At 52.6% G+C, this 20,255-nt stretch overlaps 2 protein-coding genes across 2 annotated transcripts in view; one reads left to right on the plus strand and one right to left on the minus strand.

Annotated features, from left to right (window-relative positions):
• The window catches only part of SLC25A24 (solute carrier family 25 member 24), a 25,962-nt gene extending 20,488 nt beyond the window's left edge, over window positions 1-5,474 (minus strand). The window contains 1 exon segment of the mRNA XM_075615497.1: window positions 5,465-5,474. Within this exon segment, the coding sequence (XP_075471612.1) occupies window positions 5,465-5,474 (10 nt within the window).
• Window positions 5,475-13,890: 8,416 nt separating this feature from the next.
• Window positions 13,891-20,255, plus strand: part of EEIG2 (EEIG family member 2) — a 75,851-nt gene continuing 69,486 nt past the window's right edge. The window contains exon 1 of the mRNA XM_075617039.1: window positions 13,891-13,960. The gene's annotated coding sequence lies outside the window, so the exon portion shown is untranslated. The remainder of the gene's footprint in view (window positions 13,961-20,255) is intronic.

Consider the following 20,255-nt stretch of genomic DNA (forward strand, 5'->3'; position numbering starts at 1 on the left):
TGGAAATAGGGGTTTATCTCACGGTGAGAGAGGGAAATAACGCTATGTTAGTTATATCACCTCACTGTGGGGTTACCCCCAGCCAGAGCCGGAAATAGGGGTATAACTCACGGTGAGAGAGGGAAATAACGCTATGTTAGTTATATCACCTCACTGTGGGGTTACCCCCATCCAGACCCAGAAATAGGGGTTTATCTCACGGTGAGAGAGGGAAATAACGCTATGTTAGTTATATCACCTCACTGTGGGGTTACCCCCATCCAGACCCGGAAATAGGGGTTTATCTCACGGTGAGAGAGGGAAATAACGCTATGTTAGTTATATCACCTCACTGTGGGGTTACCCCCATCCAGACCCGGAAATAGGGGTTTATCTCACGGTGAGAGAGAGGAAAATAACGCTATGTTAGTTATATCACCTCACTTTGGGGTTACCCCCATCCAGAGCCGGAAATAGGGGTTTATCTCATGGTGAGGGAGAGGGAAATAACGCTATGTTAGTTATATCGCCTCACTGTGGGGTTACCCCCATCCAGACCCTATAAAAACCCTATGTCAGCGCCTGGAGTAACGCCTCTTTTAGGTATCACCTAACTTAGGTCACGCTAAGTCCCCACGTTAACCTTAACAAGCTTTAGTGGCTATGCCACGTTATGATCACGCCTCATTTGCATATCATTTACGTCATTATCACCAACGTTATAATTACCGCTATGCTCTTTACGCGGGGAAACGCAGCTTCACGTGACCTTATTGTCCAGTGAAAATACGTGGCTAGTGTTCACATGATCTTAGGTTAGCACCCTGTGACGTGACAGAGCTCGGTGGCCCTGGGCCTTGCGGTAGAGAGGTGTAGCAGTAATCAGGGTTACTGTACGCGGCGTGTGTTTATTGAAGGTGTGTGGGGTGGCCAGGCCAGTCTCATCATGTAGAAGCAGCTCAAGGAGGAGCCCCGGGCATGTAGCATCCCAGCTCCAGCATGTAGAAGGAGCTTCCCGGAAGGAAACCCATGTAACCCCTTTCGTTGCCTTGTAGCAAAGCAGATTACCAACCTAGAGGTGTTGTTCTTTTTCAAGGCCCGAAGCCTGCTGTAGAGTTTACACGGCAAAGCCCTACTCTATATTCTCACTAACCGGAAGTACCCGGCGTTGCTTGGGATTTCTAAGGCTGCAGTTATAGCCACGGCGACGCAACGTCGCGTCAAAACAAATGCACTGCATCCGTCGCGTGCGCTTATAGTAGGAGCGACTATGCAACAGCTTGGTCGAGATCGCTGGAATTCAAGTCAATTTGATTTTGGGACTGGGACAATAACCGTGGCCTAAGAAACAAACCCTGCCCTCCTCCTCTCACCCCCCTATTCTCTTCCCCTCCCCATCACTTTCCTTTAATACCCTATGATGTCCCCAATTCTTTCCGCCTCTCTCCCCTTCTCCAGCCTTCTTACTTTCTCCTCACGTTTCAACTGACTTCCTCTCTGTCTTTCTCCCTCTGCTTTCTGTGTCACCTTTATAGCTACCTGACTCTCCTTATCTGCCACCAGGCTATGTGCATTGTGATGTCACCAGATACATAGCCTACCAGGTACAGCACCCAGTGGGCGACTCGTTTAGAGAACTTGTAATAACTCAGAATTAATAATATAATGAATCCAGTTGTATCCAAACACAGACACAAACCTGCTCCTTAATCTCAGGAACCAGCAGGCACACTGTGGGTACCATATCTTAAAACTGCAGTCCAACCTGCCTTTTCTTATTTTTTACATGATGTAATTTTTCCCTTTAATAGGTGCCTCAATACAATCCACGCAGTGATAAGTAATTAACTAAGTTGCCGATTGATCGGCGAAGATTCGGCTCGGGGGTTCAGTAAATGGCTGTCAGTGCAGCAGATGAGGACTAAAGATGCAGAGTTCAGTTGGGAAGATCATGTGACCAGGCAGTCACTAGATACAAAGAAAAAAGCCTGTCCTGCGCTTCAGTTATCAAGTAATGCACCGAACGGTGTCAATGTAGTCATGTGGGCTGGGTGTGAGGAAGCTGTGAATGACCCTAGAATGACCGGAGTTAGTGGAGAGGCAACAAAGTAATAACTCTTACCTTTATCTCCACTCCGGTCTGGGTCCTGCTAAGCTCTATCCTCCAGCTCCCGCGTGCTGCCTTCAATGGATGTAGATGAATTGGATGAGTTACGGGCGCAACTGCGCATGACAAACTCCACGAGGTCCCGGATGAATGCAAAAAACTTTATTGGCACATAGCAACACTATGGCTACACCACGATCTCCCCCTCTACGCGTTTCACCCTCTGAGACGAAGCCCTATACCAGAGGGTGAAACGCGTAGAGGGGGAGATCGTGGTGTAGCCCTAGTGTTGCTATGTGCCAACAAAGTTTTTTGCATTCATCCGGGACCTCGTGGAGTTTGTCATGCGCAGTTGCGCCCATAACTCATCCAATTCAGTCACTAGATACAATTGGTGCACTGCTAGAGAGAGGGCGGGGCTCAAAAAGGGGTGTGCCAGAGACTGTTTCAGAAGAGGAAGGGATGTGACTTTGTAAATGGTTACTATAGAAACAATATTCTTGTTACATTATAATACATTCAAAATGTAATTCAGAGTTGTTCTTTTCTTGTTTTTTTTTAAAATGCTACAAGTATTTTCTCATTGTACAGAACTGATTAAAAAACACACCAAAAAAACAACATGTTAGATATTGCTTGGTCTGCAGCTTTAAGTGATGTCCCAATGTATAGGGACCAGACAGACCGCTCTCCAATATATATAGTAGATTTGTGAATCCCCGCCAGGCAGCACAGAGCTGTTTTCCATACGGACTTCAAAGGGCTTTATTAGAGACACTGCCTTACCCTGAGCTATTCTGCCAAGGTTTTATTTAAGTTAAAATAAGTCACAAATTGAGATGGGGGGAGGGGGGATGTCGGGGAAGGGGTGAAAACAGACCCTGTACAGGACCGTATTGTGCGGTATATTACAGAAATATTGACCTGGTCGGAGTTTCGACCACACCAGAGAGCCACAGAAGCCGGACCCTTCCACGTCACGGGACCACTCCGGGTACAGGAAAACGGTGAGGGGGGGGGGAGGAGAGGGCACGCCGGTTCTGAGTAGGCCTGGCCGTTCCTCATCTCAACAACCCCCTAACAAAATTTTATTTCCGTGACGTACTGGACACGTTAATAGCGCATTATAAAAAAGGTTAATTAATAAAAGAATGGGGAACAGCCAGATTACATCAGAGCAGCCAATAACCGCCGTAAAGATGGAGAGATATGTTTGCTGCAATTTATATGCTGTGGTACGGGCCTAGGATTACCAGGTGTCCAGTATTTGGACACTGTCCAGTAAAAAGTGAGAGGTATACTGGACATGTATACCGGTATTACCTCTCTGGGAGGGTATGTGTATACCGGTATTACCTCTCTGCGTGTATGTGTATACCGGTATTACCTCTCTGAGCATGTATGTGTATACCGGTATTACCTCTCTGGGCGTGTCTGTGTATACCGGTATTACCTCTCTGGGCGTGTATGTATATACCGGTATTACCTCTCTGGGCGTGTATGTGTATAGCGGTATTACCTCTCTGGGCGTGTATGTGTATATTGGTATTACCTCTCTGAGCATGTATGTGTATATCGGTATTACCTCTGTGGGCGTGTTTGTGTATACCGGTATTACCTCTCTGGGCGTGTATGTGTATAACGGTATTACCTCTCTGGGCGTGTGTGTGTATACCGGTATTACCTCTCTGGGCGTGTGTGTGTATACCGGTATTACCTCTCTTGGCGTGTGTGTGTATACCGGTATTACCTCTCTGGGCGTGTGTGTGTATACCGGTATTACCTCTCTGGGCGTGTGTGTGTATACCGGTATTACCTCTCTGGGCGTGTATGTGTATACCGGTATTACCTCTCTGGGCGTGTATGTGTATACCGGTATTACTTCTCTGGGGGTGTATGTGTATACCGGTATTACCTCTCTGGGTGTGTATGTGTATACCGGTATTACCTCTGGGAGTGTATGTGTATACCGGTATTACCTCTCTGGGCGTGTATGTGTATAGTGGTATTACCTCTCCTGGCGTGTATGTGTATACCGGTATTACCTCTCTGGGTGTGTATGTGTATACCGGTATTACCTCTCTGGGCGTGTATGTGTATACCGGTATTACCTCTCTGGGCGTGTATGTGTATACCGGTATAACCTCTCTGGGCGTGTATGTGTTTACCGGTATTACCTCTGGGAGTGTATGTGTATACCGGTATTACCTCTCTGGGAGTGTATGTGTATACCGGTATTACCTCTCTGGGAGTGTATGTGTATACCGGTATTACCTCTCTGGGCGTGTATGTGTATACCGGTATTACCTCTCTGGGTGTGTGTGTGTATACAGGTATTACCTCTCTGGGAGTGTATGTGTATACCGGTATTACCTCTCTGGGAGTGTATGTGTATACCGGTATTACCTCTCTGGGCGTGTATGTGTATACCGGTATTACCTCTCTGGGCGTGTATGTGTATACCGGTATTACCTCTCTGGGCGTGTATGTGTATACCGGTATAACCTCTCTGGGCGTGTATGTGTTTACCGGTATTACCTCTGGGAGTGTATGTGTATACCGGTATTACCTCTCTGGGAGTGTATGTGTATACCGGTATTACCTCTCTGGGAGTGTATGTGTATACCGGTATTACCTCTCTGGGCGTGTATGTGTATACCGGTATTACCTCTCTGGGTGTGTGTGTGTATACAGGTATTACCTCTCTGGGAGTGTATGTGTATACCGGTATTACCTCTCTGGGAGTGTATGTGTATACCGGTATTACCTCTCTGGGCGTGTATGTGTATACCGGTATTATCTCTCTGGGCGTGTATGTGTATACCGGTATTACCTCTCTGGGCGTGTATATGTATACCGGTATTACCTCTCTGGGTGTGTATGTGTATACCGGTATTACCTCTCTGGGTGTGTATGTGTATACCGGTATTACCTCTCTGGGCGTGTATGTGTATACCGGTATTACCTCTCTGGGCGTGTATGTGTATACCGGTATTACCTCTCTGGGCGTGTATGTGTATACCGGTATTACCTCTCTGGGCGTGTATATGTATACCGGTATTACCTCTCTGGGCGTGTATGTGTATACCGGTATTACCTCTCTGGGCGTGTGTGTATACCGGTATTATCTCTCTGGGCGTGTATGTGTATACCGGTATTACCTGTCTGGACATAGTGAGGGGGGAGGGGTGGGAGGCTGCGGGATTCCCCGAGCAGGAAGAGGGCAGAGCTGTGATAGGGCGATGGGCAGCTTCCTCCATCCTGATTGGCTGCTGCTGGGAAATGCAGCCAATCAGGAGGAGGTGTCAGGAGCCTGGGGGTGGGGCCTAGGAGAAGAGGAAACAGCATGGAGCCGAGAGGGGTGTGTGTGTGTCGCACCTTTCACCATTGCGTCCAGTATTTGTGGAGAAGCTGCCTGGCCGCCCTAGTTATGGTTTGTAGCAGAACTGACCAGAATAAAACAGCGGCCGTGCCACCAGCTGGCTGACAAGAAGAAGCCCTCGTTATAAAAAGATTCATCCTGCAGCAGGAATACCAGGAGGTGCTGAAAACACCGCGAAACCGCATTATAACAGCTGTGTCACTTCAGCTCTCACAGCCCCACCACCACAGGGTCGGGAACGTGGGAGGAGCAGGGGCGGGTATATTTTTACATTATGGAAATGTAATTAGACATTAAAAAGTAACAAAACCCCTCCACCATGCAGTAAATAAAAATACCCCTTGTGAGCACATTCACACGTTCGAGACAGGTCTGCAACCTCTCTTGGCCTTCAACAGTGGTCTGCAGCCAGCACCCACAAGGATGGCCACTACCTAGACCTGGTTGTCACTAAAAACTTCTCTCTCTCCGATTTCTCCATTTCCCCTTTTCCTCTCTCTGACCATCACCTCATCTCATTCTCTCTATCTCGCTTCTCTCCATCTCCACCTCCATCTACCCTCCGGTACTGCAGAAACCGGCGCTCTATTCACCTACCTGACTTTGAGTCCACTTTACGCTCCTCCCTCTCCTCTCTCAGCTCTGCTACAGACCCTGACAACCTGGTCAGGGACTACAACTCTGCCTTATCTTCCTCTCTTGATCTACATGCCCCGCTTTCTCTCTGCCGTCCTCGCCCTTCTAACCCCAGACACTGGCTAAATTCCCACACGCGCATGCTGCGTTCCTCCACTCGTTCCTCTGAACGTCTCTGGAGGAAATCTCATACTCTCGCAGACTTCATTCACTACAAATTTATGCTATCCTGTTTCTACTCTGCCCTCTCGCAAGCTAAACAAGCCTACTTTTCTGCACTAATCAACATGCACAACTCTAACCCACGCCGACTGTTCTCTGTCTTTAATGCTCTACTCAAACCACCCTCAGGTGCCTCTTCTTGCATCTCCGCCCAGGACTTTGCTGACTATTTTAAAGAAAAGAATCCATACGTCAGAACATCCCCTCTGTTTCTTCCTCCCATCCTACACCTCTTCCTAACTCTCCTCCTGCCTTCCTTGACTCTTTTTCCACTGTCTCAGAGGAGGATGTGTCACTGTTGATCTCCTCTTCCCCCTCTACCACTTGCTCTCTGGTCCCAATTCCCTCCCATCTCCTAAAACCTCTTGCTCCTACTATAATCCCTAGCCTCACACACATATTTAACTCCTCCCTCTACTCTGGTACCTTCCCATCCTCCTTCAAACATGCAACAGTTACTGTATACCATTACTCAAAAACAGCAAGCTTGACCCTACCTGTCTTTCTAACTATCGACCGGTCTCCCTCCTGCCTTTTGCCTCCAAACTCCTTGAACGTCTTGTATTCTCTCGCTTGCTCCATTTTCTCAACACCTATTCTCTCCTAGACCCTCAACAATCTGGCTTCCGCACTGCTCACTCCACAGAAACAGCCCTCACTAAAATAACTGATGACCTCCATGCTGCCAAAGACAGAGGTCATTACACTCTGCTCATATTACTCGACCTCTCTGCAGCATTTGACACCGTGGACCACCCTCTTCTCCTTCACATTATCCATACTCTTGGTATTCGGAACAAAGCTCTATCCTGGATCTCATCCTACCTCTTCCATCGTACTTTCAGTGTCTCTTCTGCTAACACCTCCTCCTCCTCTATTGATCTCTCTGTGATGGTACCCCAGGGCTCTGTCTTGGGACCTCTTCTCTTTTCTCTGTACACACTCTCTCTAGGGGACCTAATAACATCTCTTGGGTTTAAATATCACCTCTATGCTGACGACACACAAATTTACTTTTCAACCCCTGACCTTACACCTGCTGTACAGACCAAAGTTTCTGAATGTCTCTCTGCTATATCATCCTGGATGGCCCTCCGCCGCCTTAAACTCAACATGGCTAAAACAGAGCTCCTCATACTTCATCCCAAAGCTGGCCCTGCTACCTCCTTCCCATTACTGTTGGAAGTACGATCATTCACCCAGTAGCCCAAGCACGCTGCCTAGGGGTACACTCGACTCCTCTCTCACATTCAGAACGTTTCGCTTTTTCCTCTGCAATTGTCAGGGTCGCCTAGACCTCCTGCCTAGCCATAGCTTCCTTGTCCACTGGGTGTGCTGCTGCCTTCTGTTGGCTCTGGGTTCCTCTGTCTGTCTGTCTTCTTGTTGCTCCTGTCTCTGTCCTTTATAGCTTGCTTCCTGTCTGTTGCTTTTGCCTTTGCTTGAAGTCAGACTCCTAATGCACATGCTTCTAAGTCCTGATCTGTTTCTGTACCTGTACCTGTATTATTTTCACACTGTCTGTTCACAGTAAAAGCCCTTGCTGGTAATCTGGCTTGTCCCTGTTTGTTCCTGTTCAGTCCCTGCCCCCAGACCTGTCCTTGCTCCCCAATCCTGTTCCAGTCTCCTCGTTGCCGACCTCTGCTTGTTACCTGACTTCGCTACCTGCCGCCTGCCTCGGACCTCTGCTTGTTTCCTGACTTCGCTACCTGCCGCCTGCCTCGGACCTCTGCTTGTTTCCTGACTTCGCTACCTGCCGCCTGCCTCGGACCCCTGCTTGTGACCCCTACTACGCTCGTGCTGTTCCGGCCACCGAGATCCTACCCGCCACAGGAGTCTCCCGTGACAGAAAGCAAAGGCCACTTCTGAATCTCGCTGGAACAGATTCTTCTTCTGCCTGCACCCTTTCCTGCCTGCTGCAGCAGACCACATCCGCATGGTTGAAGATAAGTACTTTCGTTTCTTTTTTGGAAATCCAAGTTGGGATTTTGAAAGGTTTTTTTTGTTGTTGCTGCTAAGTGTTCTGCAAGAATTATTGCGTTCATAACGAAAAAACATTTTTTCTGAGACTAGAACTGTTGCTGCAGAGACTATTGCAGCTTTCTTTGAGATTTCTTTTTGTGCAGTGCCTGGGTTAACCCTTGCAGTACCTGTTGCCACCTTTTTAGACTCTGACTTTTCATTTCCTGGACAAGGCTTGTCTCTGCATCCCTGGTTGGACCACTGCTGTTCACAGGGTTCCCATTTCAAAAGACAAGAGTGCTTCCATTATTTTGTTACTGCATACTATGATTTTTCCTGCAATCTGTAGTTTTTCATATGATTGGTTCTAAGGTTTCAGGTTTACCTGCAAGATCCCCTAAAGTTTGTTTCTCTGCAACATATGATATCCCTACGCCTGATATCAAAGGTTTCAGATTTGACTGCAGGGTTCTCTGTCTGATATCCCTACGCCTGATATCAAAGGTTTCAGATTTGACTGCAGGGTTCTCTGTCTGATATTCCTATGTCCGATTTCAAAAGTTTCAAATCTAACTACAAGTTTTCTCTGTATTAGTTTCCTGCTGTCTATGATATTTCTATGCCTGATATCTAAAGTTTCAGATTCAACTGCAGGTTTTCTTTGTCTATATGATATCCCTACGCCTGATGCCTAAAGATTCAGATGTAACTGCAGGTTCTCTCTGTCTGTATGATATCCCTACGCCTGATTTCTAAAGTTTCAGATATAACTACAGGTTTCTCTGTCTATGTTTTTTCCTTGCATTTATAAATCTCTGTGACTGATGCTAAAGTCTCAAAAGGTCAGCTCTCCTATCTTGTGTCTCTCTGTGTCTAATATTCCTGTTGTTCATTCTAATGCTTCTGTTTTAAAAACACATTTCCTCTTTACTGGTTTCTTGGGAAGTGTGGTTTCCCCATGTCTGAAATTATGGCTCCCACTCAAACAGTCTTGAGCAGTAAATGTGAACACAGTACCACTGATTCTTCAGAACTTCTCAAAGCAAGGAAGAAGAAGAAAAAGAAGGGAGGCATTACTGTGGAAGTTGCAGAAGGAATTAAGAATGAAAATTTAACCTCAGAGTCTGCATTTGATGAAAGAGATATGCTGCAGCTTAAGGCAACTCACAGACGTATCCCAAGAATAGTGGAAGAAAAGAAAGATGCCCCTACTCAGACGCCTCAAGCTGCACAGAAAGCGATTGTCTTTATGGACGTTTAGATAAGGAGCAAGAAGCCAACGCTGCACTACATAGCTGTCTTTCCTCAGTAATTGCTAAGTGTGTTCTCCAGGAAAAAGAAAAGCACCAGTTGGAGAGTGACCTGGATGTCATGTCAGGTGAGCTGGAGAAGGCATATGCTGATGCTGCCGAGAATCGGCGCCTCGCTTCTAAAAGTAACGAATTCCCGGAAATCTCTATGAAGGAAATTGACAGGCTTAATACAGAGCTTAAAGTCTCCCAGGAGGAGATTTGCTACTTCAAAAAAGAGATGGAAGTCGTTCGGGAGGAGAGATGCTACTTGAAAACAGAGATACGTTCTATGAGAGACGCCTCCGAAGAGTTAAATAGTAGGTTTGAAACTATAAACCAAATGAGTAAGAACTTCTCTGTCCAAGCCAGTGAAGGAGATAAAAGACTCCATGAATCAGAAGAGGAGAAGAGGCTATTGATAGAAGAAAAGTCAAGGATGCAATTAGCGCTTGAAAAAGCAGAGGGTAACTGGGAAAAAGAAAAATATCAGTTGGAGAATGACAGGTTGATCTTGTCAAGTAAGCTGGAGAAGGCCTACGCTGATGCTGCCCAGTACCAGACTTTCATGGCTAAAGTTGACGCAGCACTGGAAGCATCTCAGAAAGAGGTTCACAGGCTTACTACAGAGCTGGAAGCCTCTAAGGAGAAGAGTTGCCACTTCAACACAGAACTATGTTCATTAAGAGAAATCTTCGAAGGGTTAAATATCAGGTTTGAAACTGTAACCCAAGAGTGCAAGAATCTCTATGTCCAAGTCAGTGAAGGAGATAAGAAACTCCATGAATTAGGAGAGAAGAAACAGTTGGCCCAGGAAAAGTTAGATGTGCAGACAGCACTGCAGAATGCAGAGAGAGTGCTGCAAGAAGAACGTGTCTCCCTGGAGCGGCGCACACAAGCAGAAAAGATGGTGCAGAGTCAGCTGCGAGAACTGCGTACACATCTGCAGGACACCATGGAGAAATGGGTGAATGCTGAAGAAAAGCAGCGAGTTCTGCAGGAAGAAAGTTTCCAGACTGCCTACTAAATAAAGATGCTGCAAAATTATTTGAGTACCCAGTGTGTCCCCAAAGAACAGCATGAGGAGCTGAAGGCCACACTGAGCATAACCAGAGCCTCGCTGGAGGAAGAGCTAAAGCTAGCAGCTGAACACACATCTCAGCAACTCACAGCGCTGCAGGCGCAGATCGCTGAGCTCAAGACACAGCTTGCCAAAAAGGAGGAGAGAGAGAAGGTGTCCCGTCTGTCAAGTGGCTGGCCTGACACAGCGCTATGAGGTCAAAATGGCCGATGCCTGCAAATTATTGGACCACACAGCCCGTGATAAGGTCCGGCTGCAGCTGGAGCTGTACAATGCCCGGGAGGAGTACCGGCAGCTGCAGATCAGAAATGAAGATGCAACATATTTAAGCTTTACTCTGAGTCAGCTGGGAGATATGGAGTCGCGACTCAACTCCAAAAAAGCTGAACTGACAACTGCTTTGAGTGGGAAAAGAAGTGCAGAAGGACAGCTTCAAGAGCAGAAAACTCAAATAGCTGGTTTTTCATTGGGTGATGCCAAGAAACGGCAGTCACAAGAGGAGACCATGGAGAACGAACTCTGTGTCCCCAATGACTCATGTGGAAAGGCTGCACCCGTCCTTGATGCCCACATTCCTGATGTCTCTGTCCCTGCTTTTGGGTTGAACGCACCCATTCGGAGGTTCCTTGCAGCAACCAATGTACCTGTGGAGTACCCTCTGCCCGCTGACAAACCACCAGAGGTGGGTCACCTTGAGTCCACTTTTCATCAAGGCCTCCGGGAAGAGCCTGGAGGATCGTCCGGAGAACGCTCTCGAGAGGGGGGAGTAATGTCAGGGTCGCCTAGACCTCCTGCCTAGCCATAGCTTCCTTGTCCACTGGGTGTGCTGCTGCCTTCTGTTGGCTCTGGGTTCCTCTGTCTGTCTGTCTGTCTTCTTGTTGCTCCTGTCTCTGTCCTTTATAGCTTGCTTCCTGTCTGTAGCTTTTGCCTTGCTTGAAGTCAGACTCCTAATGCACATGCTTCTGATATCCTGATCTGTTTTCTGTACCTGTACCATAGAAGTCTGTTTACAGTAAACGCCCTTGCTGGTAATCTGGCTTGTCCCTGTTTGTTCCTGTACTCAGTCCCTGCCCCCAGACCTGTCCTTGCTCCCCTGTCCTGTTCCAGTCTCATTGTTGCCGACCTCTGCTTGTTACCTGACTTCGCTACCTGCCGCCTGCCTCGGACCTCTGCTTGTACCTGACTTCGCTACCTGCTGCCTGCCTCGGACCCCTGCTTGTGACCCCTTCTACACTCGTGCTGTTCCGGCCACCGAGATCCTACCCGCCACAGGAGTCTCCCGTGACAGCAATATTACAAAGATACGCCCGTTTCTCTGTTGTCCGACTGCTAAGCCTCTGACTCAGGCCCTCATTCTCTCCCATCTTGATTACTGTAACCTCCTGCTGTCCGGCCTTCCTGCCTCTCACCTGTCTCCCCTACAATCTATCCTAAACGCTGCTGTCAGAATCACTCTACTCTTTCCTAGATCTGTCTCAGCATCTCCCCTCATGAAATCCCTCTCCTGGCTTCCGATCAAATCCCGAATCTCGCACTCAATTCTCCTCCTCACTTTTAAAGCTTTACACTCTTCTGCCCCTCCTTACATCTCATCCCTAATTTCTCGTTATGCACGATCCCAACTCTTGCGTTCCTCTCAAGGAAGTCTTCTTTCTACCCCCTTTGTATCTAAAGCCCTCTCCCGCCTTAAACCTTTTTCACTGACTGCCCCACACCTCTGGAATGCCCTTCCTCTCAGTACCCGACTAGCGCCCTCTCTATCCACCTTTAAGACCCACCTTAAGACACACTTGCTTAAAGAAGCATATGAATAGCACTGTGGATATTCTGAACACGATACATAAAGCTTGGCCCCCTGCAGACGCACTTACCAGAACTCCCTCCTACTGTCTCTGTACGTTCTCCCTACCTACCAATTAGACTGTAAGCTCCTCGGGGCAGGGACTCCTGTTCCTTAATGTTACTTTTATGTCTGAAGCGCTTATTTCCATGACCTGTTATTTATATTATTATTTATTTGATTACCACATGTATTACTACTGGGTAGCGCTATGTACATTAATGGCGCTATATAAATAAAGACATACAATACTGCCCTTCCCCATTATCTATTAGCACAGGGGTGCCCAACTCCGGTCATCAAACCCCCCCTCCCCTCCACCCCTATTATTCCCCCAACAGGTCAGGTTTTTAGGATAGCCCAGCATCAGCACAGGTGGCTCAATCAATTCCAGCTTTGGCACAAGTGGCTTAATCAGTCCCTGCTTCAGCACAAATTATGCAGTCTTCAACTGAGCCTCTTATTGAGCCACCTGTGCTGAAGCAGGGATATCCTTACCTGTTGGGGGGGGGGGGGGGTTTGAGGACTGGAGTTGAGCACCCCTGTCTTAGCATACAGCGCTTCACCTGCAGCCAGGGATTCTGGGTAATGACATGCAGATGATCACTTGCAGTGCGTCACTCTTTGCTCCTTGTCCATTTTAAAATGATCCATTTAACAGAAATTTAGACAACAGATACTTTATCCTTTATCTATACTTTCTTATTGATCCAGAGGAAGGCAAACAAAAAACCCCAGAGTCACATCATCCAATGATATCTCATAAGGGGAAAATAAATTCCTTCCCGACTCCACTCCTGAGATCACAAATGACATCAGCAATGACATCACAAACAGGGTTGCCCTTTTTATTGAAGGCTATCCCGGAGACTTTTTGCAATTAAATGTCATTTTTTAAATGTATTTATTTTATTTATTTCTCCGGCGGCATCTCCCCCTGCAAGATCCAGTCAACATGGCTCCGCGATGTCAAATGGCCGCGTTACCATGAAAATGTGACATCGTGGCGCCATACAGTGTCATGTTGCATTGCAACGGGCCGCCTGAAGGCGGCGAGGCATCGCGTGATGTTCCGTTGTCATGGCAACGTGACACCGCACCGCGTCCCGTTGTCATGGTAACTTGACACCACGCAATGCCACGGCGTCCCGTTGTCATGGCAATGCACGCCATTTCATGGGACCCTGCAGGGAAAGATTCCAATACCGACGCCGCCCGGAGATTTTTCAGGTAAACCCGTAGCCCAGAGATACGTGGTCAAAAATAAAAATAAAAGCTTTGGCGGGTTTTACCATCTTTATCCAATATCTTTTATTATGAATAAATTATTATTATATTGACGGTCAGTCACTTGAAAGCCGGGGACTGGTTCTGCTTGTTCTGTTCTTTGAAGGCGTTGTTAATATGGCAGATAAACAGAAGCAGCTGATCCGCTGGATTCATGTTTTATACAAGGAAAACAGAGGTACTGGGGGGGGGGGGGGTTTCAATCTAAGGAGCACATTACAGAGGGGAGAGGGAGAAGAGAGAGAACGAGAGAGAGAAGAGAGAGAGAACACGAGAGAGAGAGAACACGAGAGAGAGAGAACACGAGAGAGAGAGAACACGAGAGAGAGAGAACACGAGAGAGAGAGAACACGAGAGAGAGAGAACACGAGAGAGGGAGAGAACGAGAGAGGGAGAGAACGAGAGAGGGAGAGAACGAGAGAGGGAGAGAACGAGAGAGGGAGAGAACGAGAGAGGGAGAGAACGAGAGAGGGAGAGAACGAGAGAGAGAGGGGGAGAGAGGGAGAGAACGAGAGAGAGAGAGGGGGAGAGAGAGACACACACAGACACACAGAGAGAGACACACACACACAGAGAGAGATACACACGCACACACGGAGACACCGAGTGTGTGTGAGTGTGTGCGTATGTATGTATGTATGTATATGTTCCACATTGCTAATATTCTGTATTTCGTCTTCAATTCCACGTTGGCGAGTGTTATCTGGCCTGTGTCTGTATGATATATAATATATATATGTGTGGAACTTAATCTATTAACCCCTTAGAACCCCAGGAGAGGGCAGCAGAGGGAACAAGAAAGAGGATAATAAATAACCCCTTCCCCCTCTCACCCGAATAACATTTGGGACACGGGTCACCCTCACCTGCTCCGCGCCATACCCCCACCCCACAGAGTACCGTTTGGGGGATCCGGGTCACCCTCACCTGCTCCGCGCCCTTCCCCACCGCCATGCCCATGGCCTGCAGCCCGATCTGCAGCTCCAGGATGTCCACCTTCCCATCTTTGTTCACGTCCAGTTTGCTGAAGAGCTCGGCGTACCGGGCGCGGGGGTCCGACCCCTCGCAGGCCGCCGCACCGACCACCAGACCCCGCGCCCATCCCAACATCCCGAGGGAGGGGGGGGGAGAACCGGAGGGAGGGGGAGAACCGGAGGGAGGGGGGGGAAACCCTGCGGGAAATACTGCTCCGGCAGCGAGGAAGGCTTCAGCGTATCAGCACACGGGCGCATAAATATAAACGTGCTGTGTGCAAAGATTCTCCCGGAGGTCAGGCGGCGGAGGCAGGAGGGAGGGGGCGGATAAGGAAGACAACTTTAAGGCACAAAAATGCAGAACGGCAACTTGCAGGACACCGCCCAGGGAGGCGGGAAGCAGGCGGGAAGGAGGGAAGGAGGGAAGGAGGAGAGGAGGAGAGGAGGAGGGGAGGAGGGGAGGAGAGGAGGAGAGGAGGAGGGGAGGAGGAGGGGAGGGGAGGAGGGGAGGGGAGGGAGAGGAGGGGGAGGAGGGGAGGAGGGGAGGAGGGGAGGAGGGGAGGAGGGGAGGAGAGGAGGAGGGGGGGAGGGGAGGAGAGGAGGAGGGGGGGAGGAGAGGAGGAGGGGGGGGGAGAGGAGGAGGGGAGGAGGGAAGGAGGAGGAGGAGGGAAGGAGGAGGAGGAGGAGGGAGGGAAGGAGGAGGAGGGAGGGAAGGAGGAGGAGGAGGGAGGGAAGGAGGAGGAGGAGGGAGGGAAGGAGGAGGGAGGGAAGGAGAGGAGGAGGGAGGGAAGGAGGAGAGGAGGGAGGGAAGGAGGAGAGGAAGGAGGAGAGGAGGGAGGGAGGGAGGGGAGGGAAGGAGGAGGGAGGGGAGGGAAGGAGGAGGGAGGGGAGGGAAGGAGGAGGGAGGGGAGGGAGGAGGGAGGGGAGGGAAGGAGGGGAGGGGAGGGAAGGAGGGGAGGGGAGGGAGGGAGGGAGGGGAGGGAGGGAGGGAGGGGAGGGAAGGAGGGGAGGGAGGGAAGGAGGAGGGAGGGGAGGGAAGGAGGAGGGAGGGGAGGGAAGGAGGGGGGAGGGAAGGAGGAGGGAGGGGAGGGGAGGAGGGAGGGGAGGGAAGGAGGGGGGAGGGAAGGAGGAGGGGAGGGAAGGAGGAGGGGAGGGAAGGAGAGGAGGGAAGGAGGAGAGGAGGGAGAGGAGGGAAGGAGGAGAGGAGGGAGGGGAGGAGGGAGGGGAGGGGAGGAGGGAGGGGAGGGAAGGAGGAGGGGAGGGAAGGAGGAGAGGAGGGAGGGGAGGGAAGAAGGAGGGAAGAAGGAGGGAAGGAGGAGAGGAGGGGAGGGAAGGAGGAGAGGAGGGGAGGGAAGGAGGAGAGGAGGGGAGGGAAGGAGGAGAGGGGAAGGAGGAGAGGAGAGGGGGGGGAGGAGAGGGGGGGGAGGAGAGGGGGGGGAGGAGAGGGGGGGGAGGAGAGGGGGGGGAGGAGAGGGGGGGGAGGAGGGGGGGGAGGAGAGGGGGGAGGAGGGGGGGGAGGAGAGGGGGGGAGGAGGGGGGGGAGGAGAGGGGGGGGGAGGAGAGGGGGGGAGGAGGGGGGGGGGGAGGAGGGGGGGGAGGAGAGGGGGAGGAGGGGGGGAGGAGGAGGGGGGGGGAGGAGGGGGGGGGGAGGAGAGGGGGGGGAGGAGAGGGGGGGGAGGAGGGGGGGAGGAGAGGGGGGGGAGGAGGGGGGGGGGGGAGGAGAGGGGGGGGGAGGAGGGGGGGAGGAGAGGGGGGGGAGTGGGGGGGGGGGGAGGAGAGGGGGGGGAGGAGGGGGGGAGGAGAGGGGGGGGGAGGAGGGGGGGAGGAGGGGGGGAGGAGAGGGGGGGAGGAGAGGGGGGGGAGGAGAGGGGGGGGAGGAGGGGGGGAGGAGAGGGGGGGGAGGAGGGGGGGAGGAGAGGGGGGGGGAGGAGGGGGGGAGGAGAGGGGGGGGGGAGGAGGGGGGGAGGAGAGGGGGGGGAGGAGGGGGGAGGAGAGGGGGGGGAGGAGGGGGGGGAGGAGAGGGGGAGGAGAGGGGGAGGAGAGGGGGGGGAGGAGGGGGGGGAGGAGAGGGGGAGGAGGGGGGGAGGAGAGGGGGGGGGAGAGGGGGGGAGGAGTGGGGGGGGAGAGAGGGGGAGGAGAGGGGGGGGAGAGGGGGGGAGGAGAGGGGGGGGAGGAGGGGGGGAGGAGGGGGGGAGGAGGGGGGGAGGAGAGGGGGGGAGGAGGGGGGGAGGAGGGGGGGAGGAGGGGGGAGAGGGGGGAGGAGAGGAGGAGAGGGGGGAGGAGGGAGGGAGGAGAGAGGGGAGGAGGGAGGAGAGGGGGGAGGAGGGAGGGTGGGGAGGAGGGAGGAGAGGGGGAGAGGGGGGGAGAGGAGGGAGGAGAGGGGGGAGGAGAGGGGGGGAGGGTGGGAGGGTGGGGGGGGAGGGAGGGGGGAGGGGGGAGGGTGGGGAGGTGGGGGGTGGGGGTGGGGGGGGGGGAGAGGGTGGGAGGGGGGGGTGAGAGGGAGAGGGGGGAGGAGGGAGGGAGGGGGGGAGGGGGAGTGGGAGGGGGGGGAGGGGGAGAGGGAGGGGGGTGGAGGGAGGGAGGGGAGGAGGGAGGAGTGGGGGAGAGGGGGGGGAGAGGGAGGGAGGGGAGGGGGTGAGAGGGAGATGGGGGAGGGGGGGGTGGAGGGGGGGTGGTGGGGGGGGGGGGTGGGGGGGGGGGTGGGGGGGGGGAGGGGGTGGGGGTGAGAGGGGGAAGGGGGGGGAGGAGGGGGAAGGGGGGGTGGTGGGGGAAGGGGGGGGTGGAGGGGGAAGGGGGGGAGGAGGGGAAAGGGGGGGGAGGAGGGGGAAGGGGGGGAGGAGGGGGAAAGGGGGGGGAGGAGGGGGAATGGGGGGGAGGAGGGGAAAGGGGGGGGAGGAGGGGGAAGGGGGGGAGGAGGGGGAGAGGGGAGGAGGGGGAAGGGGGGGGAGGTGGGGAAAGGGGGGGTGGAGGGGGAAAGGGGGGGGAGGAAGGGGAAAGGGGAAGGGGGGGAGGAAGGGGAAGGGGGGGGGAGGAAGGGGAAAGGGGGGGGGAGGGAGAGGGGGGAAAGGGGGGGAGGAGGGGGAAAGGGGGGGGAGGAGGAGGTGGGGGAAAGGGGGGGTGGAGGGGGAAAGGGGGGGGAGGAGGGGGAGTGGGGGGGGGGAGGAGGGGGAGATGGGGGGGGGAGGGGGAGGGAGGAGGGGGTGGAGGGAGGAGATGGGGAGGAAGGGGGGTGGAGGGAGGAGAGGGGGGGAGGAGTGGGGGGAGGTGTGGGGGGGGTGGGGGGTGAGGGGGTGGAGGGAGGAGATGGGGGAGGTGGGAGGAGATGGGGGGAGGAGGGGGGGGAAGGGGGGAGGAGAGGGGGGGGGTGGGGAGGAAGGGGGGAGGAGAGGGGGGGGAGGAGAGGGGGAGGAGGGGGGGGGAGGAGAGGGGGAGGAGGGGGGGGGAGGAGAGGGGGAGGAGGGGGGGGAGGAGAGGGGGGAGGAGGGGAGAGGAGAGAGAGGGGGAGGAGGGGGGGGGAGGAGAGGGGGAGGAGGGGGGGGAGGAGAGGGGGAGGAGGGGAGAGGAGAGAGAGGAGGAGGGGGGAGGAGGAGAGGGGAGGAGGAGAGGGGAGGAGGGAGGAGAGGGGAGGAGGGGGGGGGAGGAGGGGAGGGAGGAGGGGGGGGGGGAGGGGAGGGAGGAGGGGGGGAGGGGGGGGGGGAGGAGGGGGGGAGGAGGGGGGGAGGAGGGGGGGGGGAGGGGGGGAGGAGGGGGGGAGGGGAGGAGGGGGAGGGCTCTCTGTCTTTGGAGCATGTCTGGGAGGGAGGAAGGGGGAGGTATTCGGCTATATTCTTGCTGTTGTCCTGGCCTGTTCCGAGCTCTGTCGGCATTAATGTGTCCGACCATATGCTCGGCGCTGTACGCCTGTTATAATAAACGGCAAAGGGAGTAAGCGCAGCAGGGAAATGACCTCATAAGGCTCGCGGAGACTCTGACCTGCTACAATCTCAGTGGGGGGGGAGGGGGGTAGAAAGCTGGTAGGAGTATAAAGTGCATTATTAGAAGTGCAGTCTGTGAAAGGCTTATGGATTTAGTAACGTTGATTAAATACATTTCTATTTTGCATTTTTTTTCAAGTCCTGCGAGTACCTGAATTGTTTGAGCTTTTTGACTATATAAATGTATATATATTTTTTTTGAAGCAAAGGGTGGCACTGTATGCTCATTTGCATGTCATTTCCCAGAATCCCTTGCTGCAGTGGAAGTGCTGTGTGCTGGGTGATAATGGTGAAAGGCGGGGCTGCAGACCTGTCTAAGACATGCAAATGAGCAAACAGTTATATTTCCATTTGAGATATATATGGAGATTTCCTTTCCTAGTCTGACTTTGTTGCGCTTATTGTATTATAATTCCCTGTACTGTGTTGTCTTTGTAAAGCGCTAAGAACAGTGAGGGCGCTATATAAATAAAGATATACATATATACTGTACAGTACTATACATACATATCTGTATCTTTCTGCAGCCTGTACATGCTTTGCCCACTAGAGGCACTGTGTACATACATCTGTATCCCCTGCAGTGAGCGCTGCTCCCCACTAGAGGCGTTGTGTATATGCATCTGTATCCCCTGCAGTGCGCGCTAATTCCCACCAGAGGCGCTATGTCCCTGCTTGTAGTGAACTGGGCACCTCCCGCTGACACGCAGACAGGTACGGGAAGCGGGACTGGACATGCAGACAGGTACGGCAGCTCGGACAGGACAGAAGGGCTTGGAGTGCGCTGCGGACGGGACACGGATACAGGGAGCTGCGCAGAGCGGGGGAGACACACTGTATATAGCGACCAGGCGGGTACCTCTAAATATACATCCTATATAGCGCCCAGGAGTAGAATACACACATAAGGGTGTGTGTGTGTGTGTGTGTGTGTGTGTGTGTGTGTGTGTGTGTGTGTGTGTGTGTGACACTGTGTATGTGACACTGTGTGTGTGTGTCACTGTGTGTGTGTGTCACTGTGTGTGTGTGTATGTGACACTGTGTGTGTGTATGTGACACTGTGTGTGTGAGACACTGTGTGTGTATGGGTGTGTGTATGTGACACTGTGTGTGTGTATGTGACACTGTGTGTGTGAGACACTGTGTATGTGACACTGTGTGTGTGTGTGTGTGTGTGTGTATGTATGTGACACTGTGTGTACATGACACTGTGTGTGTGTGACACGGTGTGTGAGACACTCTGTGTGTGTGTGTCACGGTTGTGTATGACTGTGTGTATGTGATATTGTGTATGTGTGTGTGTGACACTGTGTGTGTGTGTGTGTGACACTGTGTGTGACACTGTGTGTGTGTGTGACACTGTGTGTGTGTGTGTGTGTGTGTGTGACACTGTGTGTGACACTGTGTGTGACACTGTGTGTGACACTGTGTGTGTGTGTGTGTGACACTGTGTGTGTGTGTGTGTGTGTGTGTGACACTGTGTGTGTGTGTGTGTGTGTGTGACACTGTGTATGTGACACTGTGT

The sequence above is a fragment of the Ascaphus truei genome, chromosome 10, assembly GCF_040206685.1.
Source record: "Ascaphus truei isolate aAscTru1 chromosome 10, aAscTru1.hap1, whole genome shotgun sequence".
In the NCBI taxonomy this organism is placed as follows: Eukaryota; Metazoa; Chordata; class Amphibia; order Anura; family Ascaphidae; genus Ascaphus; species Ascaphus truei.